The sequence below is a fragment of the Acipenser ruthenus genome, chromosome 2 (assembly GCF_902713425.1).
Source record: "Acipenser ruthenus chromosome 2, fAciRut3.2 maternal haplotype, whole genome shotgun sequence".
NCBI classification, from domain to species: Eukaryota; Metazoa; Chordata; class Actinopteri; order Acipenseriformes; family Acipenseridae; genus Acipenser; species Acipenser ruthenus.
The window spans coordinates 23,882,698-23,908,460 of record NC_081190.1 but is presented as its reverse complement, the minus strand read 5'-3'; the positions used below and the strand labels follow the sequence as shown (position 1 = coordinate 23,908,460).

Here is a 25,763-nt window from a genome sequence, read left to right as displayed (position 1 = left end):
TAACATTGGGGATTTGCCAGTCAACCAGTTTACAACTCACAAATTCGCAAAAAAATATGACTGTGTAAACACATTACAGTGGAACCTAGATAAAAAATAGTCTCCATCACACTTGCAAGACTGAAAGTGTATTACTGTTCATATTTGTACCATTTGACTAAGACACATTATTGACATAATGCTGCTACATATTGTCAAGTAGATCTTAAAATGTGGTACTTCTGATATAGAGAACAATAGAGGCTTTCAGGCCTAGTCCAGCCAAAAATCTGAAATTTAATTTCAAAGCCTGCTTTATCTCGAGGTATTTTGTTTTTCCAGTGCAGCCACACCAACTATTCATCAAAATAAAATCATTCATATATTCATTCAAAATAAATGCAAGATTTATTTCAATTTACAAACTTTCTCCATGGAAATCAATGCTGCATAACACATACATGAAGGAGTAGAAAACATTTGATACAATAAAGTAGGCAATGACAACTCGTCTCAAACAAACATCTTACTTCCCATTCTGGTACTGTATGTCAAAACAAATAAATCAGTGTCCATTGGACAAATAGCATGACTAGTTGTACAGACAGAATCTGTATTAAAAATGCTACCTACATAAATCAGCACATTATTCCAACTCAGGCAGTGCATAGATGACAGCTTTAAGGCAATTTTATGCAGAACTGTATTGTGTAGAGTAACTTTAATGCCAGTACAATCATTAATCTGAAATTATTTTTAAGCAGTTTTTTTTTTTCTTGAACTCCAGATTGAAACTTCATGGGTTTTAATGATAGCTTGTAGAGGAACATGATTTGTATTCTCCTTTTTAAAGCTTTTAGAAGTGCTGGAGGTTTGGGGGAGTTTCAGATCTTTATTTTCACTCAAATTTGATTCCCTGGGCAAGAGGCAGTTCTTTGCTGTAATTGATGGTGCTGAAACAAAAAACAACAAAAAAAAGTTAATTAGAGCAATCTAGTGCTACTGTACATGAACAATGGCAACAGTCAGAAATGCCCTCTAGAGCAGTAGACCATGTCACATTACATGATTTTAAAGAAACAAATAACTTGATATTAAATAATGTCAAAAACATGTGGGTGTATAATTCTGTAATCCCACGATGTCAAATACATACACATTGTTTACTATACATCTCTCTCTCTCTCTTTTTTTTTTTTTTGCATCGTCTCATTAATAAACCTACAGACAACTCAAAAACCTGCTCTATAAAATATATATAAAAGAGAAGTCAGAGAATAATGTAGAACCCACCCTTCAAAAGCCTAGATGATTCACAAACAACTTCAACAATATTGTGAGATCACTAAAGGCCGTATTCCCAAAGCATTTAACCCTCATGCTAAGTTAACACCATTTTCATGTTTTTCATTTTACAAAAACAAGGGTGCAGTGCAAAGTTAACACAGTGGTAAAAGGCTTTGTAAATATGGCCCTATATCTGGACTGCACACTTACCAGGTGGATCTTCTCATGTACTGTTTCCATGCATCACTTCCGGACTCTCTCCCTCCACCCGTGTGCTTCTCACCACCTACAAATAAATTAAACAGCTAGTAGAATAGAAGCATACCTTTTGTAAATTTATACTGTTGTGTGCACTTGTCTGGGAATAAAAGACTACCAGTTAAATACCCTACCCTTTCCAGGAAATAAACTGTATTTTGTTCCAAAAATGACAAACAGATGGCCCTGCCCATTGTCTGGCTTACCAAAAGCTCCTCCAATTTCAGCCCCACTAGTTGGAATGTTCACATTTACAATTCCACAATCTGATCCTTTGGGTCTGGGGGGAAAAAAAAAAAAAGGTTGGAGAATGTTATCGAAATCTGACCTAATGAAACATCAACAGACACCATTGTAATCTAGTGCTAGACTTAGATTTGCAATTATTTAGACAGAACTCAAAGACAAATTGTCATTTACAGATATCTCAAAACAATGACATTTGGTCTATAAAAAAAAACAAAAAAACAGACAATTTAATATACAAAAATGTATCTGAAACCATATCCAGTGAGTAAACAACTATAAACAATAATGGAGAAATTTCAGGTGTGTGTGTGTGTGTGTGTGTATATATATATATATCTATATATATATATATATGTATATTATATATATATATACACACACACACACACACACACTTTTTTTTCATTTAGAGAGTCCTATTACTTTCTCCCCAGTTTTCTTCCAATTCCGTTCCCTCACTGCAGCAATTCCCTACAACAGCTCAGGAGAACCGAAGGTCAGTGGGCGTCTTCCGATCCCATGCCCAAGACAAATGCCTCTTTACACCTAGGAACTCGAGAACGGATGTCAGCGAGCTCTGAAGGACAAAGGCCAAGTAGTCCAATGAGGAGGGTCTCTGCCCGTTTTGCCTCTCTAACCTAAGGAACGCCAGAGCCAATGAAACAATCCCTCTACAATCAATTTTAAGTTCACAATAACACTTTACCCCAGCCAGCGGAACACTTTGCCCATATCGGTAGTGAAGATGCTGCTGGACAGTCCTTGTTTTACTTCATTGTTCCTTGCAAAAGCTTCTTCCTCCGTCTGCAGGAAGAAATTTTATTGCTTAGGTGTTCATAAAAACACTTTGAAGCTTAATTCCAACTTACACTGTATTTTAGTTGACCTGATGCATCCTAAAATGAATAGAGATTATTAACGTTTATTAAAACACTAAAACTGTCGCGATCAGTTCTGTCACAGGTCATACATAATATCTGATCACAAGTACAGTGCTCACCCTTTATAAGGCGGCCCCTCATACTGTGTGTAGCAGGGCAGGGCCCTGCTTGTAAATAGTGTTGGTTTGTGTACTGGTGGTTGTGGTTGGCAGGGATGGGGTTAATTCCTATCCCTGCCAAATACATGTGAGAATGAGGCTGGAGCCTTAATTGAATGATTAATGGTTAATTAGGCTCCAGTCACATGGTATTTAAGGAGGGGAAAATCCTTTGTTTGGGAGGTTGGTGTTTGGGTGAGTGTACCCTGTGGGTTAAACTGTGTTATTCTGTGGTAGTCAGTGAAGGCAAATGCCCAGCCTGACAGCACTGTTTATTATGGTTGTGTTTAAACCTTTTAATTTTGGCCCTTGTGCCAGTTACTTTGTTCCTGTGTTGCTGTTAATGGTTTTTGTGACTTGTTTTATTTAACCTTTTCATTTTGCTCTGCGTGCAGTGTTTTGATTTATTTTTTGTTTGAATAAAAACGCGCACTAGCGCTTTCAACCCCACAAGTACCTGCCTCTGTCAGCCTCCTGGTCTGGGGACTTCACCACAAAGCCATCCTGTCACACTGCAGAACAGGCTATAAGGGGTGGTCATGGCTCCCATTTGCCCCATAATGCCATTACACTAACACTAGTAGTCTCATTATAAGGCGGAGCACAAAACAGCACGGCCTCTTAACTATGGCTCCCGACTACAGTGTTATAAAGGGGGAGCACTGTATACTGATGCAATGCACTGTTCTTTCAAATACATTAGACTCTGGCTAAGAACCCCCCTCGGTAAGCAAGAGAAGTGTTCTCTAAGACAGAGTTGACCATCGGACACAATATGCCAAGGCTAAATCACGATATGAATCCATAAATACAAATGAATTTTTATTACTTGTGTCACGACACACGTTCATCAACATATGAAATGAACAGAATAAGTAAGAGAAAAGCAATAGGCAAGCATGTTAATAAACTATAATAATAAACTAACAGACAAACTAACAAACTATGTCTATAGGAACTGTGCAATACTGAGAAATACAAAACTAAAAAATATAGCTGGACTTGCTATTTTTATTACATATTCTTGATTTGTATGGCCATTACTGGGTATATCATTTTCAGCCTAAAACAGAAGGAACTGCACCCATTTCTGCTTTGTATCCTTCAAAAATCCATAGAATTTTCAGAGTAAATTATCACACATTAACAACACTTACATATAATGTGCGCCTTATGAAATGTGACGGGTGTTACATATGGACTGAATGTGTCCATTACCACACACATGCTCTGCTAAATGTTTCTACTGTAAGGAAGAATAACGTATTTGCTGGCTGTAATACCAGTGTAAAGATGGGCACTCCACTAGACGTGTTCTCACAAGAACGAGAGCTCATTTCAGCACAATTAGCCTCAGCTGCTCCACTGGCCTTTCATTTAGCTCAGCTCATAGATTACAGAAGATGTGTAGATTTGTTAAGATGTTGTCTTCATTGCCTGGATGTGTTGTACCTTACATTGCATTGCCACAGTCACACTTAGGTTTTTGTTATTATGTTGCTACCTTGAAATGGCTATTGTTACATCAGAGAAAGGAATTTAAAGCACAATAGGTTGACTAGCATTCAGAAAATTACTGTACATTTTTTTTTTCCTTTTTGCATCAGGTTTGCTATTTTTATCACATATCCAAGTTCTGGGTCCAATAATCAGCTAGGGATTGTTACCAGACTTGTTTCTCTCCACAAGTGGTGCCAGCTAAGTTCAAGTGGCTGTATATTAGGGATGATTACTGTTGCTAAAATGTTATTACTGCGGCCACAAATCCTTTGCAAAGGTTCTTACCTTGAACTTGAGCACATACAGGATCGGGGCAAATGTTTCTGTGTGGACAATAGGTGCATTGTGGGCAAGACCAGTGACAATTGTGGGCTCCACATAGTTTCCAGGTCGATCTATCACCTAAAACATGAATACATTTTTTTTTTTTTTTTTTTTTTTTTAAATAAAAACAAAGTGTTACCTTATTTAATCAACAACATAGTTTCCAATATAAATGTTAAAGGTTTAGGGTGTAATATTTCTAAAAAGACTAAAACGTTTTATATATATAAAAAAAAAAAAGTTTTAATAAGATGCACACTATTTTAGAAATACCACTCTGTTGCTTACCTTTCCTCCACACACCACAGTGCCCCCTTGCTGTTTGGCTTGATCAACTGCAGCCAAGTACATGTCCACTGCCTGTTTGGTGTGGAGAGGTCCATACATAGTGCTAGCTGTGAACACAAACAGGTAAAATGATGAAAACCCATGCATTCAATATTCCAAGACAGACGCAGTGTGAAGTCTGATTTTTGCATAGATCTCCACACTCGGTACATATTGTTTAAGTTACAGAAAGCTAATCAATACATTTTCTCTCCCACCTACAGAGGTCCTTGAAAATAACCTGTCTTGCTCAGCTGCTGCTTTCAATTTAAAAGCGGTACATCTCTAATTCTAATTAAAATTGAAGTACAGTTCATTGCTGATATAGTATAATCCAGAGGATGTTAGGTTACCACACGTTGAAATTACTGCATTTGCAGCCCAGTTTTCACATCTCAAGTATTACAATGAAGCTGATCGTTTCTCTGTCTATTATAATTTAACATAAATGGGTACCTGTCCATCTTTTAACAACAACAAAAAAAATAAGTTATGTTATAAAGCAAGTAAGGAACAACTTGGGTGAAAAACGTGCACTGTAAAACAAATTCAAATTTCACCCAGTATAGTGTTTTCCCTCCTATTTTCAAAATGCAAATTCCTTCCAAGTTTTTACATCATTCACCCACATGATTTTCAGAAAGCTTTCTGGGCCAGGCTAACCTGGGTTCAACAGAACAATCTCAGAATATGCTAGCAAACCTGGAATACCAATAGACTGGAAACCCTGATTACAAGAATACTTCTCTATTATTATATACACACACACTAAGCGAAGCTAAGCTAAAATAACGAAATCACTGTCGATTTAGAATCACATTAGAATGTACTTACGATCCCAAGGATCACCGATTCGGACTTGCTTGTAGGCCTTGGCTAATTTTTCAACCACTACATCGTGAACACTTTCATGCAAGAACTAAAAAAAATAATAATAATAAATCTGTGTTAGTCTTATTGGTAAACTGAGTAATGCATAAATCAGTATTCTGAACAGGTAAGAAAGGCTTGTATTTCAAAATATATAATGTTAGTACCAATGGCCGGATTTTTGTGACGTAGCATGCACATTCCTCACACTATAGGAAGTGCGCGTCAAACATTGTACGACTTTAAAACGGTGGGTAAATTGCCTGTAAAAAAGCTATACAATTCGCCAAAAATCTCAGAAAGCCGTACCTTATGATAGTGAGACTCACCAGTGCAAATCCAATTTGTGATGTAGCCTTGCACAACTTTCCATTATAACTAAATGCCTTAACAAGCAATCCACAGATATTTTTTTATCCTTTAGACTTTTGTTGTCTTCATGTTTGGTGATTGGATAGCCAATTGCTTTAAGCGTAGACTTTTCTGTCCCTTAGCAGTAAGATGCAATACACTGTACACTAACCTTAAGTAGCACCTGTAAAAGGGTACCTACCAAGGACAAAAACAAAAAATCACATTTGAAACCCCTATCTATTGAATTAGCATAGCTGGGAATTGGTTGCCAGTGGCTTTATTATTGTTGCGGGCTACCAACAGCACCAGGCTGGAGAAACCACCTAGAGTTGAAGTAAAATCTCTTAAAACAAATTCACTGAGCAAGATTTGTTTTAAAAGAAGTGCTCTGGCTTTGTGTTCTGTGTGACATCATGGGTCGTTATTGCTGTGTTACCTGATTGGCAATGTTGGCAATAATCCTTACAGGCTGCACTTGCAGTGCTTCAACACAAACTAAAAACTCTGTGGAAACCCAGTTTAAGAAAGCTGCACAATATCAGTAATCACGCAAGGCCAAATTGGAACACAGACAGAAACATTTAAATATACCCTCCCTTATTTTAATATTAATTAGCTTATTTGCATTTGGAAGGAGAATTTCTCTGGCTAAAAGAAAACTACATAGAAACCCACACTACCCAAAAATGTACTACCAAAATAGCGCGAGAAACTGACAGCCATAGCATTTCACAGGTCGAAGTGAATTCACTCCTCACCATATTACTGCTCTCTTGACAAACTTTCTTTACCTGAAATTATTTTTTAAAAAATAGGACTCGATTCCTACCAATCGCCTAGTTGTTGTGCATCGCTGTCCTGCAGTTCCCACAGCAGCAAACAGAGCCGATGGTATCACAAGGTTCAGATCAGCATCCTCGAAAACTATGAAAATACAAAGCACGTGTATGAAGGTTGATGGATTGTTGATGGGGGGCGGGGCAGTTTAAATCCAATACCAATCAGCTCAAGATCTCTACTTATTTATGATGTACTCAGAACTACTTGTCACAACAACTGCAGTTTAGGATTGACACTATCCAGAATTGTCAAACATTAGCGAGTAAATGACTTCATGGTGTCATACTAGTAGGCCATATTCATATTTTGCACCCCCTTCCCCAGTAGAATAAACATACACTAAAGGATTTTCCACTGCAATTGTTAGAAACTGCCAAGTGTATAAGGCAAGGATAGAATGGTTTATATTTATTTTAAATTGGAATGCTGTGTACATATTGTTTAATGTGAAGTGGCTCAGTTTTTACTGTTGATGCACAATGCTTTGCGTTAGAGGAAGCAGCAATACAAGAAATCATGCCAAGATGGGCATCTGCTTCATAATGTGGTTACTGTAGCACATGCTAATATTAGACATTAGTCCAATATCTTTTAATTGGGTCACAGGAACCTTATATCCCTTTTTAATAATTCACTAACAAAATCAACTTACCTATTATGGCATTGTTCCCACCAAGCTCCAGCAACTGCCGTCCTGCAGGGAGACAAACAAGGAAGAACTATGATCTTTTGGACTCCTTTAGAAATAAGTAACTCAGGGCAGGTGCTTGTGCTAAAGCTTATATAGTGCTCCCAAAGTGATTGTGCAACATGCCTTCACTAATTCATTGCTCTCAATATTTCAGTACTGATGTGAAAATCAAATGAGATACTATCTTAAGATACCACTTTATTTCCAATTGTACCATTTTCATTACACAGACAGGAAGGGACCAAGTGACTGATCTACTGTAACAAAACAAAAACAAGGTACAGTGGGAGAATACTTTGCACTGTGAGCTCAGTTATTAAAGAGTAACCTCAATGAATTAAAAAAAAACAAAAAAAAACACACTTGCGCCTTTAATTACCTGGAAACATTCCCTGTGGATAACATTTAAAAGTTAAACCAAACTTGACATTTTTATATATTAAATAAGCTTTGTTCCTTGAAAAAAATATGGGGGAAAAATAATGTTCTTCAATGTCTGAATAGTGGAATAATGTGGTCTTCCCTTGAGAAATTCTGAAGAAAACCCTAGTGCACAGTATATAAAAAAAAAAAGAATGTTTGTTCTCTAGGGAACCTGTACCAGCACATTTCTACAGCCCCTCATGTTAAAAGCCAACTGAGCATTTCTGGAGCAGTAAAAGGAAACACAATCGGTTTGGTTTACATAAAAATAAAAATAAGTCTCACCTTCGTGCCACACTATTTTAGTAGTACCTTTTCAGCAGCTTGGGTTTACATGTAGTTTTCTTTTAGAGACAGAGTATATATGGTATGGCTTTCGGATGTGTTGCCATACAAAACAAAAAAAAAAAACACTTAGTTTGTCATGAGAAGGCGATTTACCCATCCTTTTTAGCCGTACCATATTTTGCCAATGCATTTCCTACAGCGTGAGGAATGTGCGTGCCATGTCATATTCTCATGACACGGGAGAGAGAATTTGGAGTTTTTAAACTGTAAACTAAGCCATACAGAATCTATAATCAAAACTCACCAAATCGCTCCTGTACAGTCAGGGCTACCTGCTTCCCTACATTGGTGCTGCCAGTGAAGGATACAAGGTCCACTCGCTCATCCTTGGCAAGGGCAGTTCTGGAGAGGACACACCACTTCATTAAACACAGCAATGCCAACCAATAAAATAATAAGGCTGAAAGTCTTGCTCAACTGAAACACTGCAACTCTTAAATGCTTTCTGAAGAAAGAAGAACACTTCACCTGAAATGTGGTCACAACCTGTTCTGTTTTTTTACAAGAAATTTCCAGTACAATAACTGTCGTGATACAGTAATGCTTGGCACATGAACAAGGATGAGAAATGAAATCTTACCCAATATCGGCTCCCCCACAGGTCATAGAACAAATAGCACCTGGTAGCTTATTCTCTTCCAAAACCTCTGCAACAATTCTGAAATATGATTGGAGGGAAAAAAATATACGAGGTGAATGCTAGCTAAGTAACATTAATATGCACTGATCATATTTTAAAACACTGCTTTAGAGAGTGGCGAGAACCTTATGCAAACATCTATAAAAAAAAAAAAAAGGTGTAATTCTAAGTTTCCAGTGCATCCCGGATCTGGTTCATAATGCATTAACACAAGATTCACTCGACAAGAAAAAAAAAATACAATATCTCATAACACTAAAGACTTCTTTTTATTTAATATGCACTTTTTGGATGGAATTCCTGGAAAAACAGAAAGTTACTCCAGGTGATGGTAATGGTATACTAAACAGTACTTACTTTGTGACTGCTACGCTGGTTAATGGAGTTGTGGGTGCTCCTTTCCTATTAATTGAAGACAAATTTACTATCAGTATCTCATTGGCTATTGCTACAGAGCCTTCAGACTAATTTCCAACAAAATTATGCATTTCTTATTTTTTTTTAAATCCAATAAACTGTATGAAGTTTATTATACTGTATAAGCTGTATGATTACACATATGCACAGTCTAGCTATTACCACACCAGAGACAGACATTTCCAGAGATCAGCGCTATGGCATTATTCCAACCATAAACGGCTACAGGGAAGTTAAATGCAGTAATGATTCCAACAAGACCAACTGGATTCCACTGTTCAATCAGGGCATGGCCTGGCCCTGGAAATAAAAAAAACACATTACACTTTATTATACAGCAAACCGGACACTGCTCTACTACTGTTTTTCTTAGGAAGGTCGTTCTGTTACTAATCAATACAGGTGCACTCCACTTATAACAGACTCCAAGGGACAATGGAAATCAGTACTTTATAAACAAACTACGTAGTAAACACAATTTGAACTGCGAACAGAAGTACCTTCAATATAAACAATACAAGAAAGCTTAACTGCCAAAGAACGGGAGTTGATTATTTGTACAAAACACGCTGTGGGCAGTACAATAAAATAAGTAGTACCATTTTACAAATTTATATTTTTGATAAATGTAATTAAAACTGTATACATTATACATTTAAACTGTACAACGGCTGTGCCAATAAAAACATAGAAGAATAAAAGTTAACAGAAACTGTTTTTCCTGCCTGGCGGCACAAATGCCGCTGTGACTCATTTACTGTACCTTATTTGCGCAAAATATTTGCCTGTGGAACATGAAAACTGTGCGTATTACAGTACTGTATTTATTAAACTGTGCGTATTACAGTACTATATTTATTAAACAGTACTGTATTTATTAAATTGTGTGTATTAAACACAAAAGACCTGCTGTGGAACAGGAAAACTGTACGTATTAAAACAGTTACAAATGAGTCTGTTTTAACCAGAGTAATTCCCCATTAACACACATGTTTGGCAGGGACATGCCTCCTCAAAAAGTTGTAAACAGATTTCAGCCATCAAATAACAGTTGTTATGTTTTAATAAAACTTTCATTGAATGCTTATTGGGAACAGATGGCAGGAATCACGGATTTCAGTTTTACATTGATTTAAATGTCAGTTTCTTGTTTTTCAAATTGCAGCAGTGTGCTTATCTATTTAATATGTTTAGTTTTTAGTACATATCAATCTTCATGTCTTTTTAAATTAGAGATCTGTTCCACTCCAGAACAGATTTCATGAAACCTACAGTAGAAGTTACAAGTTTGGGGAAAAAAATGACCAGTACATCAATTACCCAGTCAGGATTTCCATTAACTGTTTAACTGTTTCAAAAGCTAGTTGACGGGCAGACTGAAGCCGTCAATCAGTTTGACTTGAAGCAAAAGGTCAGTGACAGGCAGCTAGAAACACTGACTGTCACCTCTAGACTGTGCCCTTTAAAAGGCCTCGGCAATCGAATGAGTGATTCAGCTGTTCCTGTCTTAGTGCACGCTTGTTAACAAAGCCAGTCAGCGATACGCCGATTCAATCCACGTCCCCTCCTTTCGTTCCTCCTGGAGGGGAGGATTTCTTTATTTCGTTTTCATCCATGTGATTGACTGTGTCTCGTGTGTTCGTTGAAGTGAAAGCATAAAACAAGTGCAGTTTAATTTTTATATTTTGTAAGTGATTTTAGTCTAGATATGCAAGTCTGGTCTTATGCAAGTTTGAGCACTCTCCTATCTTTTCAGTACAAAATGCTTTAATTCACGCTGACATTATACCTGTAGTTAAGTTATGCTAAGAACTATTGTGTCAAATATTTTAATTTGAAATTCTGAAGTGAAATATGTATGTTAAATGAGAAAAAAGTACTTTGGAAACAAATTACTTTTGAAAATAAATTAAGCACATAGGGGGGTGCCGGGTGAGACAAGCTGCTGCGTCGGAGTGCAAGACTGTTTGTTGTTTTTGAACAGGGGTCGGGAATAATCGTCCAATAAACTGTGGATTCGAGTGCCTGCAAATTTATGTGTCTCTTCCTACATTTTCAACTGCACGCTACAATATTAATTTGGCTTGTGGGCATTGTAAATCATTTCAGGAACAAAAATGCCAATATTCATTATAAGGCAAAACACAAATAACGCGGACCCCAACAACTGCATTATAAATGGGGTAGCACTGTATGTTGATTTAACTCCTCCTCCTACAAATTGGATATTCATTTATTTAACTTTATACTACCATACAGGGCCAAAATAGCAATTCAATGTGCATGTTCTCTAAGGAGCTATTTTTATATCTGCTCTGATCTGTTATACATACAAGATCCTTTGTTTTAAACTAAAAACAGTACATGTTACATAAGTAAACAAGTACTGTGAAACTAAGAAAAAAATACATAACTATTAACCAGATAAACTTAAATCCGTAATCCTGTTGCACACTATTGAGAACTACACACAAAGTACAACGATGAGGGGAATAAAATGTACACTGTTGTCTTAAACAGAATGTTACACAAATAAAAGACACACGTTCACTGAAAAAAACGTCTGTTATTGCAATTCCAAACTGACTATAACAAATCTGTCTTTTGTCAAGTTGCAACTCACTTTCAGACGGTAGCACAGGTCCACCGATCATTCGAGAGAGGCCGACAGCATAGTCACAGACGTCTATGTACTCCTGGACTTCTCCAACACCTTCAACAAAGATCTTGCCCATTTCCAAGGAAACCTAGTGAAAATAAAAGCAGAAATAAAAAGAAATTCAAATCAATAAATCAAGCAAAGCCAAATAGGTGAGCTGAAGTGAAATAAAGACTACTTGAAAAGCCCCTCTGAGAAACAGGGAGCAGAGTAGCAGGCTGATTAAACAGATACTCCATAGACTGGAGGGGTGGGGGGGTAGCTTTCCTCAGAGATGATATTTATGAAAGTGTGTTTGCAGTGCATATACTGCTTGTTTCTTGTATGGATGTTTCTATTATGAATTATTGGTTTGATTTGTACATTTGTTACAATTAATGGAACACTCATTTGCTGCTTGTGTTGAAACAGTGCTCCCCCAAAAAATCTAAGCACTTGCTATCAATACTTGTAGATGCAGTGACATGTCTGTAGTGTTTGAGGCACAGTTGATTGCACCTTCAGGTCAGGTATGTTTGTCACCACTAGAAACCTAAGCTCTCATTTTTTATACCATAAACTTAGATAATGATTTAGATCAGATCTTACCAGGCTGCCCAGAACTTTACTCTTCTTTCTTAAAGCATCTCCAATTTGTCTTACAATTTCTCCACGTTTTGGTGCTGGAATCTACAAAAAATAATGTTCAAGTATAGTATTAAAGTTCAGTTTTACAGTATGTTAAGTATTCATCTGCATTATCCTGTGATAAAAAAAGTGACTCTACTTACATCTGCCCAAACTTTCCACGCATCCTTTGCCTTTTTCACAGTTTCTTCATATTCCTGCATAGTCGCCTGGAAAGGAAATACAGATTACTACCCACAAGGTCACATTAAATATCTATGACAAAAGTATAACATGAACTGCACTGTAACTGTTTTTGTAACAGACTGGTCAGAGGATGAAACTTTTAGTTGAACTTAAGATATTTAAATATGCGATCTGTACAGATTTAGCTGGAGCCTTGTGTTAAATCAAATTCATTTGTTGGTCATTACCATGACCCCAGTATCGTTCACAGCACAAAACCAGAACACAATTTAGCACAAATGGCGGGCTCTGACCTTTAGGGCACTTTTGCAGCTAGTTCACTTGCAAGTGATTCGAATTGTGGTTCACTTGCAAACTAACAATTTTTTTCAGGTTTGCTTTGGTTCGTTTTACACCAGAAAAATTCAAGCAAACTTGAGTTTCTTGTAAAGTGCATTCAGATGCGTTTGTCTGGGTGTCAGCTTCATCCAGACTAGAGTTCTATTGGCTTCACATTGCACTTTCCAAACGCACTCGTCTCCCTTGCCGATTACCTCTCAGGTAAAACTTTTTTTTTTTTTTGTGATGTGCTGTTGTGTACATGTGTGTGTTTTTGACAAGCCCTGTGTTTCGTATGCGAGACAGTAGGGGGACACTCCTTGGAGCTTGCTGAAGTATGTCACGTCCACGATTTGCTTCGCTGTTTGCAGCAGTTTGTTTCCTAGTTAACTGGAATATGTTTTGTTTCACATTGCAAAAAGTTGAAACGCAGCAAAGAGGCAAATGTACCGAGTCCACTTCCAGGCGAACTGAGACGACCATTTCAAATGACCTCGGTTCACTTGGGCCTCGTACACACACACTGCAGTTAGCGTGACAACCGTATTAACAAACTGCACTGGCTGCGGTTGTTTGTTGTACACACACGCCTTTCATTACTGAAGTGAGTGCTCTCCCAGTTAAACTAACAACTGAACTTGGACTGTGTGGCGGCAGCATGGAGGCTGTGTTTCTGTTTATGCTTTTGGAAGAAAGTACAGTACGTAATCGATCGAGAGCTTGTCAAGCACAGCTATGCTCTTTTCTGCAAAACCAGGAGACGCCGTTTGGATTTCTCTGCACTGCTAAATACAGTGGCGACGATCTGCAGTACCATGACAGGAGATCGAAACATTTCGGTGCTCTTCCGACCATAAGGCTGGTGGGAACGACTTTAGTGGTGTCCAAATGACTGGATTAACACACACACATACACACACACACATACACACACACACAGTTGCTGCGCATTAAGTAACCAAACTGAATTAATAACAGAACTCGCTACTTGTTCTGAACAGGATTAACTAGTGCGGTTGCCGCTGCCTTTTGCAACCAAACTGTGTGTGTACTTAAACTGCATTTAGGCTGTGTGTGTACAAGGCCTTGGTTTGATGCGCATCCTGGTGCGATCAAGTGGTTCTCAGAGGTTTCGCATAGTACTCCAAGCAAACCGAACCGCACTTCAATCTGCATCAAAGGGTCAAATGAACTAGATGGGAAAGTGCCCTTAGAAGGGGCCAGGATTAAAATGTTTAGTTCAGACATTTTCTGGCAGTACAAATAATGACTTACAGCGAATCAAGAACGTACCTGTCGGACTTTGGCAATAGGCTCATTGTTTGCAGGGCAGTAAGAGGTGATGACCTACAAAAGGCAGAGATTAGATTGGTTATGACCCGCATGTGGTCGAGCCTAGACCAGTATTAGGGACAATTACAGTTCAGGGTCTCTGCAAAGCAAGATCACATGGTCTTGGTTGTCAGCAGTACTGTGCGCCAATGACCACATAGTTACAGGACTAAACTACCCACTCTACATACACCTTAGGATGGTCACTCCAGCCAAGGTGAGGAGAGGCACATTTGTAAGGCACAATGTAAACTGTGTAATTTAGTACCCATTGCTGGTAATCTAGGATCCTTTATTACGGATACGGTATACCAATGGTTACTCTAGATTTATTTTTAATGATGTACAATGTTTTGCATAAACTGAAAGAAACAGGAGCAGATGGGTACCCTGTCAAATAAGAAGAAACATAGCTCAATGTTCCAAGAATCATTAGAGATCATTAATCATTATTACTTCAGACTGAATTTATTATCAAATTAAAACTACCAATATTGCAGGGCTAGAGTAACGACGACTACCGACTGTAATTCTTATTTCCCTCCCTCCTAGTTTTTATAACAATATTAGAGGGTTATTAATTAAAAAAAAAAAAAAGTTAACAATAAATTAATTTCAACAAATGCACTTCTTTGAACTTTACCCAAAACATGTGTTGACTGGTGAGCAGATAATCACAATCATAACAACAGTTAACATGTCCTCGTTTTTTGTGTGTATTTTGTCAATGTTTTTAACATTATTTTTAGCAACGCGTTCAATGCGTTAATCCTACCTTGCTGTCATGTTTCAGATTATTTTTAGCAGGCCATTATATTATCTCTCGGTACAGAATACCTCCCTCTTACCTCTCCTTTCCCTCCCCAGGTCCCGTTGTAAACTCCGTCGTTTTCCTCCTTCAGTCCCAGTTCTTTCAGCCAGGAGTACTTGGGTTGATTAATCAAGAGAGTAGACATGGCTGCAGTCTGCCTGTAACAAGAAAAAAGGACTTTCCTCCTAAAGGCTGAACACCTTGTAATACTAACAGTCTGGGTAATAACTCGCTGCATGGCTGGGTTAAATTGGCAAATTAAGACAGCAGACGGGTTTCAGGACCAGCCCTTCTAAACTGAACACTGATTGGATGAAAGGCGGCTCTACCCACAAAGCGTTTTTGGTGCTGTCAGGGGCACGAGGACATTTTGGTGCTGTATGTCATCAATATGCAACGTTCCACACAAGAATCAAAGAGGTGAAGTTAGCATAAGAGCAAACCAAATTATAATGAACACATAAACTAAGGTCCCTGTTCAAAGAAGGTAACTTACTTTACACAATACAATGCTACAACGTTTTGGTTTAAACTTAAGCAGTCTCAATCATAAAAATGATATTACACTCCTATTTTTTTTAACCTGTGTACGTTGGACATTTACAAGAAACGTTTTGCTTCTCTCTTAGATTAGTATTAGGAACAATGCCGTCTCCTATGTCACAGTGTGCCGTTTGGGCAAAAATTAAATTACTTAAAAAGTTAAGATGCATTGTTTTAACATTGCAAAAATCTGCAAAATTTCACCCCCATAACCCTTCTTGACGGTGTTGAAAAGCTTGTAAAACCGGCAGAAGCAGAGTGGCGCAGCGGAAGCGTGCTGGGCCCATAACCCAGAGGTCGATGGATCGAAACCATCCTCTGCTATTTTTTTTTTTTTTTTTTATTTGTCATATTAAAATTTCAAAATTTAACATACTGATTTAATACTAATATATTTCAGTTGGATGGTATGTTTTTATGGGTCATACTAAAAATTATGATTGCATGACTCGGATGATTGCATGCAATAAATATGTTTTATGAGTTTTAATCAGATCTGTATGTGAAAATATCTTGAAATTGGCAGTTATACGTTTTTAGTAGGAATAATGTTATTAATACAGTATATACGATGGGAAAATTACGAGAAGCTATGAAGAACAGTGTTTTCTCCTAATTATTACTGGGGAGCTTATAGAATAAGATTTGCGAGGCAATACGCAAAGAAACTATGTTGGATCACTGTTTTGGATATATTTTAATTGGAAGATGTGTATTAGCAAGTTTTCTGTAGGAAGAATGCATAGAAATAATGTCTCGCTATGCAGATCACTGTTTTCTGTGTCTTTTTTATATATTTTTTTAAAGCGAAAACTATCCTGCAGAAGTACCTGATATCTTCCAGATACAGATTTGAAATCGTGAAAATAAATGTGTAAACAATTACCTTATAAATATTCAAAAACATAAAATACATAAACAAATTCATTAAATACATTATTCACACTTGCTACATTTGTAAAGAAACTACAAATGTTTTAAAGGCAAGGTTTAATGCGTGTTACAAAATTGTAAAACTACTTAAATTAGATGACAAAATGACGTTTCCTTTGTTTTCCAGCAGGGTGCGCACGTTGTTACTGCATTGTTCCTTAGCAACTACCGAGCACTCAGAGCTGACCTAGGAAGGTTATCATTCGTGTAGCCAAGTGGGAGGAGTTGTTTTATTTCCGGGTCAGTGGAGATGGCGGGCAGTGCTGTGAGGATGGAGGATCTTGAAGATGGGGAGATATCTGGTTCCAACTCAGATTCAGAAATGAGAATAGCCACAAACGAACGGTTACAGGTAAGCGGAAATGCTTTGCATTACATGTAATATGCTACTGTAAGAAGTTGTAAGGGTTTAGTTACATTTGCAGTCTGTACTGAGTGTAAACAAGACTGTGTAGACCATACAGCGTCTTGAATTACACGATTTATAATATATTTCTTGATCTATATATATAATATATAGATCTTTTTTAATCAAAATACACGCTCCATAGGCTCTACACGATAAGACTCTACATTAACTGTAGTTCTTTACAGTATGTCAAGTACATTTATGTGCCCCGTTACTCCTAACGTTGATTTCTTGTGTCGTTTTCTACACGTAATACAGTAAGGTTTCGGTACAGATTCGAAGGCTTAGCGCCAAATACAGCATTTAACCCACAGTATTCTGCGTATTATTTTTCACTATCCGTTGTGATTGCTGTTTCATTAACTTTTTGTATTACTATTATTTAATAAAAATGTTTTTAAAAGTGATTAAGGTAGTTTTTTTCTTTTCTTTTCTTCTCTTCTTCATTCCCCGTGCTGTGGACACACATTCAATTAAGTTACTGCTCCTGTCTGGACCCCATTGCCGTCGGTTTATCTAACTAACTAATTCAGAATCACCTTCACAGTCGCTATAGTTTAGCTTGCATTCACAAAACATTAGATGATGTTGTCGTGCTAGTCAATATTGTACAGTGAGACGTGTTTTTGAAACAAGTGTGTATATGCATATTTCTATGTGGAAAAGTATCGAAGCAATATAGCATTCGAATAAAATAACAAAAGATAAAAAATAAATACGTTTTAGCTGGAATAGCTGGAGACACCTGGAGAGGGGGTGTACAGTAGCTGGGCGGATTCAGTGCAAGGTTAGAAAGAGCCATGTCTCATAGAGCTATTTAGCTAGGACTGAGTTATCATACCATAGTAAACTAGTGACAGAAGGGTGACGTGCTCATCTTTGTTCCTGTAAAGAAATCAGGAAGTTTACCTTTTGAATCTGTTTTTGTTTGGAGGTAGTGTTTAAGACAAGCCAGCAGGACACTACACAACACAAAGGTTAGAGTTGTGCCAGCATCTTAGTACATCTGTTGTGATAAGGATGCAAATGCAATATTAAATATGAAAAACTGTATTAATTGTTTAAAAGGAGATGTAGTGTTGACAGCTGCTTTGTTTAGGTAACAAATAAGGGCAGTATTACAAGATGTACAACATTATTCCTTGTTTGCAACTTGAATATGAGCATCAGGTTTCAGTGTATTAATTTATCCCCTTTGGTCTTTATTCAAGTAATTTCAAATAGCTATATTAATCAGTATTCTAAAAATCAGGGTAGATGACACAATCCCTCAGTATAACTTCGACCATACTGTTCTGTAATTGTCTTTTATTACTCTTACAGAAACAGCAATCTACTGTCTCTGCCAGCACAGCATTCCAGAGCAGGAGTGAAGCCCCCCCTCACGCTGCACCCTCTGTCACACAATACCGCAGCATGGCAGGCCTAGATTCCAGTGACAATAGCGACTCGGATTCCGACGAGGACAAGGTCCTGTGGAAGAGAAAACGTCAGAAATGTTCCAACCCCCCTCCTGTCAAACCTCCAGTGGCCCCACCTGTCGGCCAGAGCCAGCCCGCCAAGAAGGTGAACAACATCTGGGGGTCAGTGGTACAGGACCAGAACCAGGAGGCTGTGGCTGCAGAGCTTGGAATTCTGGGAATGGAGGGCGAGGTCAGCATGAGCTGTCGGCAGTCCGAGACCTATAACTATGTCTTGGCCCGGAAGATGATGGAGAAAGAGCGGCAGCAGCAGTGTGGGGTGGAAATGTCCAAGCTGGATGAAGAATTGGAAGAATATATGCAGGACAGCAAGAAAGAAGGGAAGGTGGAAGAGGAGAACTGGGCTGGCCATCACAAGAGGAAACGGCCAGCAAAGGAACGTCTGGGCCAGAAGGCAGAAATGGACTATAAGGGCCGGTATGAGATAACAGAAGACGATGAAGAAGAAAAAGTCACAGATGAGATTGCTCACAGGTCAGCTGCTTTTTCATCTGTTAAAGAACAGCAAGCCCATTTCTTATGTTTCACCAAGTTTCCAGAGCATGTTTTATGGCTTTTTTCTTTTAGGTAGTTATAGATCTGGACAGAAAATGCTTTGTGAAATTTGGGTAGGCGACTAACATTGCTACTAAATTGAATAATATGTTTTAGCTTGTAAGGATTTACTTAAGTCATCATGGTTAACAATTAGCAATTTGATCTAAAAGAAGTCTAAAATATGCTTTGTAGAAATCGAGTAAAATGCAGAAGAGGGTGCTTTAAATGATATGTAGAATGACTCCAGTGCCCCTTAATGTGCCAGTTATTTGAATTTGCGCTATGTTGTCTCCAAGACAAGGTTTCAGTTTAGCTGTAGAAGTTCGGGTGTTCCAAGCACTATACTGTTAATAACAAATGTTGTCTTGTTGATTTCAGAACACATTAACTTGACACAGAGCAAATTTCTTTTTGTTTTACAGACTAAGGGAACCTAAAAAAGACCTGCTTGAACGAGTGGTAAAAAGCATTGGGAAGAAGAAAGCTATTGAATTATTGATGGAAACTTCAGAAGTGGAGCAAAGTGGTGGACTCTTGACTATTGTAAGTAATACTTTAAAACCTTTAATACTTTTAATTGGTTACAGTATCTGTTTAATGACATTATTATACTGTGTTTATCTGTTCTCTTGCTCTTGATGGCTAAAATCAATTTGCAGGTTGAAATGGTCTTACACAACAGTGAAAGTGCTTCCACACACAAATTGGTTTTGAAGATGCCCACACATGTTGTAACTAAAAGCTACAAAAACTCTGAAAATGCTAAGTGTTTTAGTTTTAATGTATGCATTTGTTTGTTTTACCAGCTACAAAATGGTAAAAAATGTTCTGTTTCTTTTATATTTTTCTTGATGATACGATTTAGGGCTGTCAGTTAAGCCTCCAAATAGCAATTGATTAATTGGGCACACAAAATCGAATCGTTTGAATAAATGTCAATGATTGTACCGTTTACATACATTTTCGCTCCATTCTTCTCCCCGTGACTTGATTATGTTAATATCATTGCTTTTAAGTAAAAGCTTGTGCACAACAATTGAATGCCTTGGTAGTGTCAGGAGGAAAAAAAACACACACACACACACACAACATTCGCAACAAGGCTAAGGCAAGTTTAACATACTACAGGGGTGTTACTAAAATATTTATTCCAAACAGATTACAGTACTTTGGAAAGTAGTCTATATAAATTACACAAGTTTATGAAAACTGTCTTTTTTTTTTTTATTCAGTGACAGCGGCTGCATCACGCATTGCGCCTTGTTAATACTATACAACCTAACCTTCACCATCTGTGAAAGACACAATGCGGAAATCCCTGCCTAAAACAATAATAATAATAATAATAATAATAATAATAATAATATTATTATTATTATTATTATTATTATTATTATTATTATTATTATTATTATTATTATTAATAATAATACATGTATTTATTTAGCATGACCTGCATACCCGCTATAGGTCAAGCTGATCGTTACTCCAAACAATTTAATTGAATACCAATGCTTGTAAGTGCAGATATAGGTGCTGTATTAACACCAGCAGAATACGGTAACCCCAGTTTCATGCCACAGTTGTGACGGTGACCAGACGTGTTCGAGTGTTGTGTAAACATTTAGTATTTAATATCGTAAATAGCAGAACCAACTCCCTGCAATTTAAACTTGTTTTTACTGAAAAACAAACAGTAACATGTAATCATAAGAGCTGTCTGTATTACATGATGTCAGATCAGGACTTCACTGAGCATTGGAGCTGCAGCATGCTATTTCCCATGTTACACTGTACACAATTAGGTGAGGTGCCGTCACCAATACCAGACACAACACTTGCAAAATATTTAAAATATAAACATGCTGAGTTCATTGCAGTCATCAGCTTCATAGATTTACCACTCAGCAGAATTATGGCAACAAACAAGTGAGTTCAGACATTAAGTTACTGTTTTAACATCACTTTAGTGACTTAACAAGTTGTTGTATTTTATGCAGGTGAATTTTATGCAGGTAATTTTGTTTTAAAGAAATGTATTTAAAATAATAAACAGGAAACAAAAGCAAAACAGGCTGTGAAGCTTATTTGAACACAAGTGCTGTACCAGTGTTATTGCAAATGCTTGCACATACAAATGAGACAATTTAGATTTTTATCTTCATGCTTCATTTTCTGTATCGTATCGTGACCCTCGTATAGCAACACGTATCGTATCGTGAAGACACTGCCAATACCCAGCCCTAATTGGTATTTGGTCCTTCATTTTAGCTTTAATGGTGAAGTGCATGCCTCTAAAGCATGCTGACATTTTCAGAAAAAGGATTGCATTTATTGTAATTCAGTGCTTTTCAAATGGCACAACTAGGGCGGCTGAAGTAGGGCTGTGGGTGTTCAGATGAGGCAGTTCTTTTTCCAAGCTTCTGAAAAGGCTGAAAACATCTAATTAGAGATCCTTTGTGTATCATCGGAACATCAGAGTTCACTTCTCCTACTTTTATTATGGGTTTTAAAAAACATTCTATCAATCATACCATTGATCGATCTCTAATTACTGTGTTCTAATTGATTCAAAAGGAGCATTCGTTGTAAATGTCAGTGCAAAATGTGGACATGTGCAGTAGAATGATGCAACGATGCCCACAGCTTGCTTTTAGTCACATGACACTGGTGGTCATGGTTATGAATTCTGTTTCCTATTCAGGATGGCAGTAGGAGGCGAACACCAGGAGGAGTTTACCTGAACTTGCTGAAGAACACTCCCAGCATCACAAACAAGCAGAAAAGGGTAAGATACCTTTCTGTAGTTCTGTAAATCAAGCTAACCATGTACAGCAACATTTGGTGTGTTTAATACTTACAGCTGCTAGGAAATGCCAGCTGCTTTTAGTTGTTGAACCATTCTGATCTTTTTCCTTTTTTTGTGGTTTTTAATCCTATGCACTATTCAGGTAGTTGGTGCATCCCTTATAAATGTTTACTCTAGTGAAAGTGTAATAAAGCATAGTGAAGGTATCGGTAAGCATTGTAAAGAAGAGCTAGATATGGTAAAGCATATTAAAAAACATGGCAAACTAGGGTAAACTACAGTAAATGCCTATTATCCGCATCAGAAAAGCATGGCAAAACTGCAAAAATACCATAGGAAATCTTCTGTTACTTCTTCTCCAGCCCATCCTCTTTCATAATGATCTTGCCCATGTGACAACTCATTAGCCAGTTTGTAATGTCTACCCATTACTGTCTGATTTTAGTGGGAATTTTAATGACATTTGAATAGTAAATTTGTTACAGATTAAAAAAAAAAAAAAAAAATGGAAGTGTCAAAATTGCTTTCAGTTCAGAGGCAAAACAAAAAAACATGTACATTTTGTTTCACCAGGAAATATTCCTTGATGAAAACCGTAAAGACTATACAAGCAAAAAAGCTGCCCAAAAGCGCAGACGGCAGCTGGTGGGGAAAGAGATGAAAAAAGTGATCAAGACACTCAACCTCCAGGAACATGATGATGCTTCACGAGAGACTTTCGCTAGCGACACACACGAGGCACTGGCTTCTTTAGAGGAGTCGCATGAAGGGCCCACCGAGACAGCACTGGATATGGAAGAGGCTGCTGTGATATACAATTCCAATGAAGTAGAAACCTTTTAACAAAGGTGGACTTAGGCTCATGTTCTCTAACAAAGGCATCTTTGGTTATGAATTCTCATTGCATGTCTGCAGGTTTCAGAAGGGGAGGGGGTTAAATGCCGGTTTGTGTTTAAATCCAGCAATTGATGACTCTGTTAAAGAGGTGGTACTTTTTTGGCAATAAGAATATCCTAAAATCTAAACATTAATGGTATAAATAATATTATTTAGTTAAATATACCAAGAGGACATTTTATAGAGAAATTGAGTCTACTTTAGCACTACAAATGATGAATATGTGTGTATGATGTTGAAGGTAGAATATGGAGAGAAGTGTCCTTTTCTTTTATTGCATTGTTCTACCATCAGACGCTATTAACTTACAAGTGGCTAAAATACAGGCTTCTACTGTGCATTTCAGAATATAAATCGACTATAGAAACCTGACCAGATTTACCCTATACAATCTTTGTTCATGAATATGGGATTTTGAATTGGTTTCTGATTTGTTTGCCTCCAGTTAACCTTCTTGTTTTCAAGATGTATTGAGATTTTGTTTAGTTTTGTTTTTTAAAACCATTGAGCACTTCCTGTAAATCCTGAGCTTTTTCTTTTTCTTGTTTAAACAAATCAGTTTTTAATAAATGTATGCAAACTGGTTTGAATTTATGTTTTCTATTCAGTTGTCTTGATTCATGTACTGTACTGTATTGGGCTGAACATATCCTCTGTGTAGTAATAAATGCAGGCACATCCTAAGTTTCTCTTATGTCATGAAAAACGAGTTACGTTACATAACTAAATGTCATCACGGTCTTTGACAGTACCTGAAAAAAGTGACGGAGAACTATCTAACTTTAAACTATGACACCTGAAATTATACTTGTGTGATGTGCCTTACAGATTTATAACACACATTTCTTATGTAGACTCAGTGTGTGGTGGATAGTGTAGATTTCTATAAACCTTTCTGATTTAGGGTAGTTTCTGGAAATAAAATGCTTTAACTAGTGTGTAACAGTAATTTCGAATGTTTTAGTGCCTCTTCCTTACATATTTTATGAGGTTTACATTTGTCCTGTGTTTCACTGCTTCAATACTGAATTTGATCCATGTTCCCTGTAGCTGGCTTCCATCTAAATGCTGTGCTGGTATGGATCACAGATTACATGGTGTTTGATTTCCTCGTTGCATAAAGTCATGCAATGCTGCAACCTTTCAACTCTGTTGGCTCTACTGTATCTGCTGTTTAGTGTAGTATAGGGTGGGTTCTTGCAGAGTAGATGTCCATCTGATTTTAAAAGTCCCATCCCCAGATTACTAATGGAATAAGAAAGTCAAAGACCATACACCCAACCACTGTTTACAAACAATAGAACCAAACTGCAAAACCTGGGTGGCAAAAAGATTTCATCTTATACAGTGTACTGCATAGCTCAGTTTAATAACGTTTTACAAAACATGTAAACACTTTCTTAACACACTTATTATTTTATTTATAATAATATGAAGTCAGGTATTTGTTAATGGAAGAATAATACAAATGTTTTCTACATTTTCTGAAAGAAGAAAATTATGTGTCCAATAAATGATATGAGCCCTTAATAAACAAACTACCAGTAGTTTATATAACTACTATACCTTAAGAAACAAATTAAAATAAATAATTGACATCTTATTGAATCTTATATTTAACCTTATACTCATTGTCATGTTATCATACATTGCATTTATAGGGATAAATCATGAAAAAGGAACGAATATTACAAATTATGTAGTCTCAATCTAGCTTACTGGCTTCTGCTTTATAATCTAGCCTTTTTTTAAAATGAACAGGTAGTGAAACCATCTTACATTAATCAAAAAAAATGAAAGGAGCTACATTTCCAAAAAGAAAAAAAAATGAGCAAGAATCAAATTTGAGTATTTTTAAGGAAGAACTCTTACACACTGAAATTAACAGATACATTAATTTATTACAATATGGGCATAACATCAGAGACATGTATCTGTACACAATACCATGTAACTCAAAATGCCTATAGCAGCTGTTGCAAAATGCATCTCAACTTCTGTCACAATTTATTGTAGAAAAGTTCTACCTGGGTAATTTTTTTACACATACTGTATGCATTGTGTAAAACTTAAAATTGCTGTAGAGACTTTCAAATATGTACCTAAAATGTGAAATGATCCCAGTTACACAAAGAGTATTGTTGCTTAACTGTTTACTGGCTGTTGCCATGGCAATTGGGGTGTATACAGCCTATTAAAATACATGCAATATCAAATTTAGTTTTAACAGGTGTGTACTATTTCCAGATGGCTGTAGAGTATGTAATTATATTTTCTTTAAATTACTTTTAAGAAAAAACATTTACCTGTCTACAAATACTCATTCATCATTTTAGTATGTGATATGTGTAACAGTTTTTTTCTTGTTAAAATCTTTTTCTGTTTTCCAAATGTATTGTAGAGGTTAATAAGTATCAAACTTGCCTCTCTTCATTAAAACACTAAGCTCCTAGAGAATATGTCACTTTTTTGATAAATATTACCATAAATTAGAAATAAAATACTTATGATATCGTATGTTGGTTGCTATATAGTGGTTGTTGCCTGTCTATTGAACTGAGATGATCTCAATAAAGCAACTACTGGTACCCAGGCTCACTTGAAATACAACACAAAATCTGAATTGGAAGGAAATGACTGTTATACCTGATATAGTATGTTTGAGTCATAATGAC

General features: G+C 36.9%; 2 protein-coding genes across 2 annotated transcripts; one reads left to right on the top strand and one right to left on the bottom strand.

The window, feature by feature from the left end:
• Positions 1-364: 364 nt before the first annotated feature.
• Positions 365-15,761, bottom strand: LOC117409000 (alpha-aminoadipic semialdehyde dehydrogenase-like). Its single transcript, XM_058992443.1, has 18 exons — positions 15,517-15,761; positions 14,630-14,683; positions 12,976-13,041; positions 12,794-12,874; positions 12,170-12,293; positions 9,714-9,846; positions 9,487-9,531; positions 9,070-9,147; positions 8,734-8,831; positions 7,680-7,721; positions 7,017-7,111; positions 5,798-5,882; positions 4,925-5,031; positions 4,598-4,714; positions 2,480-2,577; positions 1,731-1,804; positions 1,477-1,552; positions 365-932 (listed from the first exon to the last, which is right to left on the bottom strand). The coding sequence occupies exons 1-18, from the start codon at positions 15,715-15,717 to the stop codon at positions 878-880; spliced, it is 1,629 nt and encodes a 542-aa protein (XP_058848426.1). The 5' UTR covers positions 15,718-15,761; the 3' UTR covers positions 365-877.
• A 1,345-nt stretch (positions 15,762-17,106) lies between these two features.
• On the top strand, positions 17,107-23,782 carry LOC117418192 (phosphorylated adapter RNA export protein-like). The gene is made up of 5 exons (XM_034030942.3): positions 17,107-17,307; positions 18,688-19,319; positions 19,805-19,925; positions 22,087-22,170; positions 22,765-23,782. The coding sequence occupies exons 1-5, from the start codon at positions 17,206-17,208 to the stop codon at positions 23,032-23,034; spliced, it is 1,209 nt and encodes a 402-aa protein (XP_033886833.3). The 5' UTR covers positions 17,107-17,205; the 3' UTR covers positions 23,035-23,782.
• The last annotated feature ends 1,981 nt before the right edge of the window (positions 23,783-25,763 follow it).

Coding starts and splice junctions, on each gene's coding strand:
- LOC117409000 (XM_058992443.1), bottom strand. CDS start 15,717: ATGCAGCGAGTTATTACCCAGACTGTTAGTATTACAAGGTGTTCAGCC. Junction 13,042..14,629: donor CTATTGCCAAAGTCCGACAG/GTACGTTCTTGA, acceptor TTTCCTTTCCAG/GCGACTATGCAGGAATATGA. Junction 9,148..9,486: donor ACCAGCGTAGCAGTCACAAA/GTAAGTACTGTT, acceptor ATCATATTTCAG/AATTGTTGCAGAGGTTTTGG.
- LOC117418192 (XM_034030942.3), top strand. CDS start 17,206: ATGGCGGGCAGTGCTGTGAGGATGGAGGATCTTGAAGATGGGGAGATA. Junction 17,308..18,687: donor CCACAAACGAACGGTTACAG/GTAAGCGGAAAT, acceptor TTACTCTTACAG/AAACAGCAATCTACTGTCTC. Junction 19,926..22,086: donor GTGGTGGACTCTTGACTATT/GTAAGTAATACT, acceptor TTTCCTATTCAG/GATGGCAGTAGGAGGCGAAC.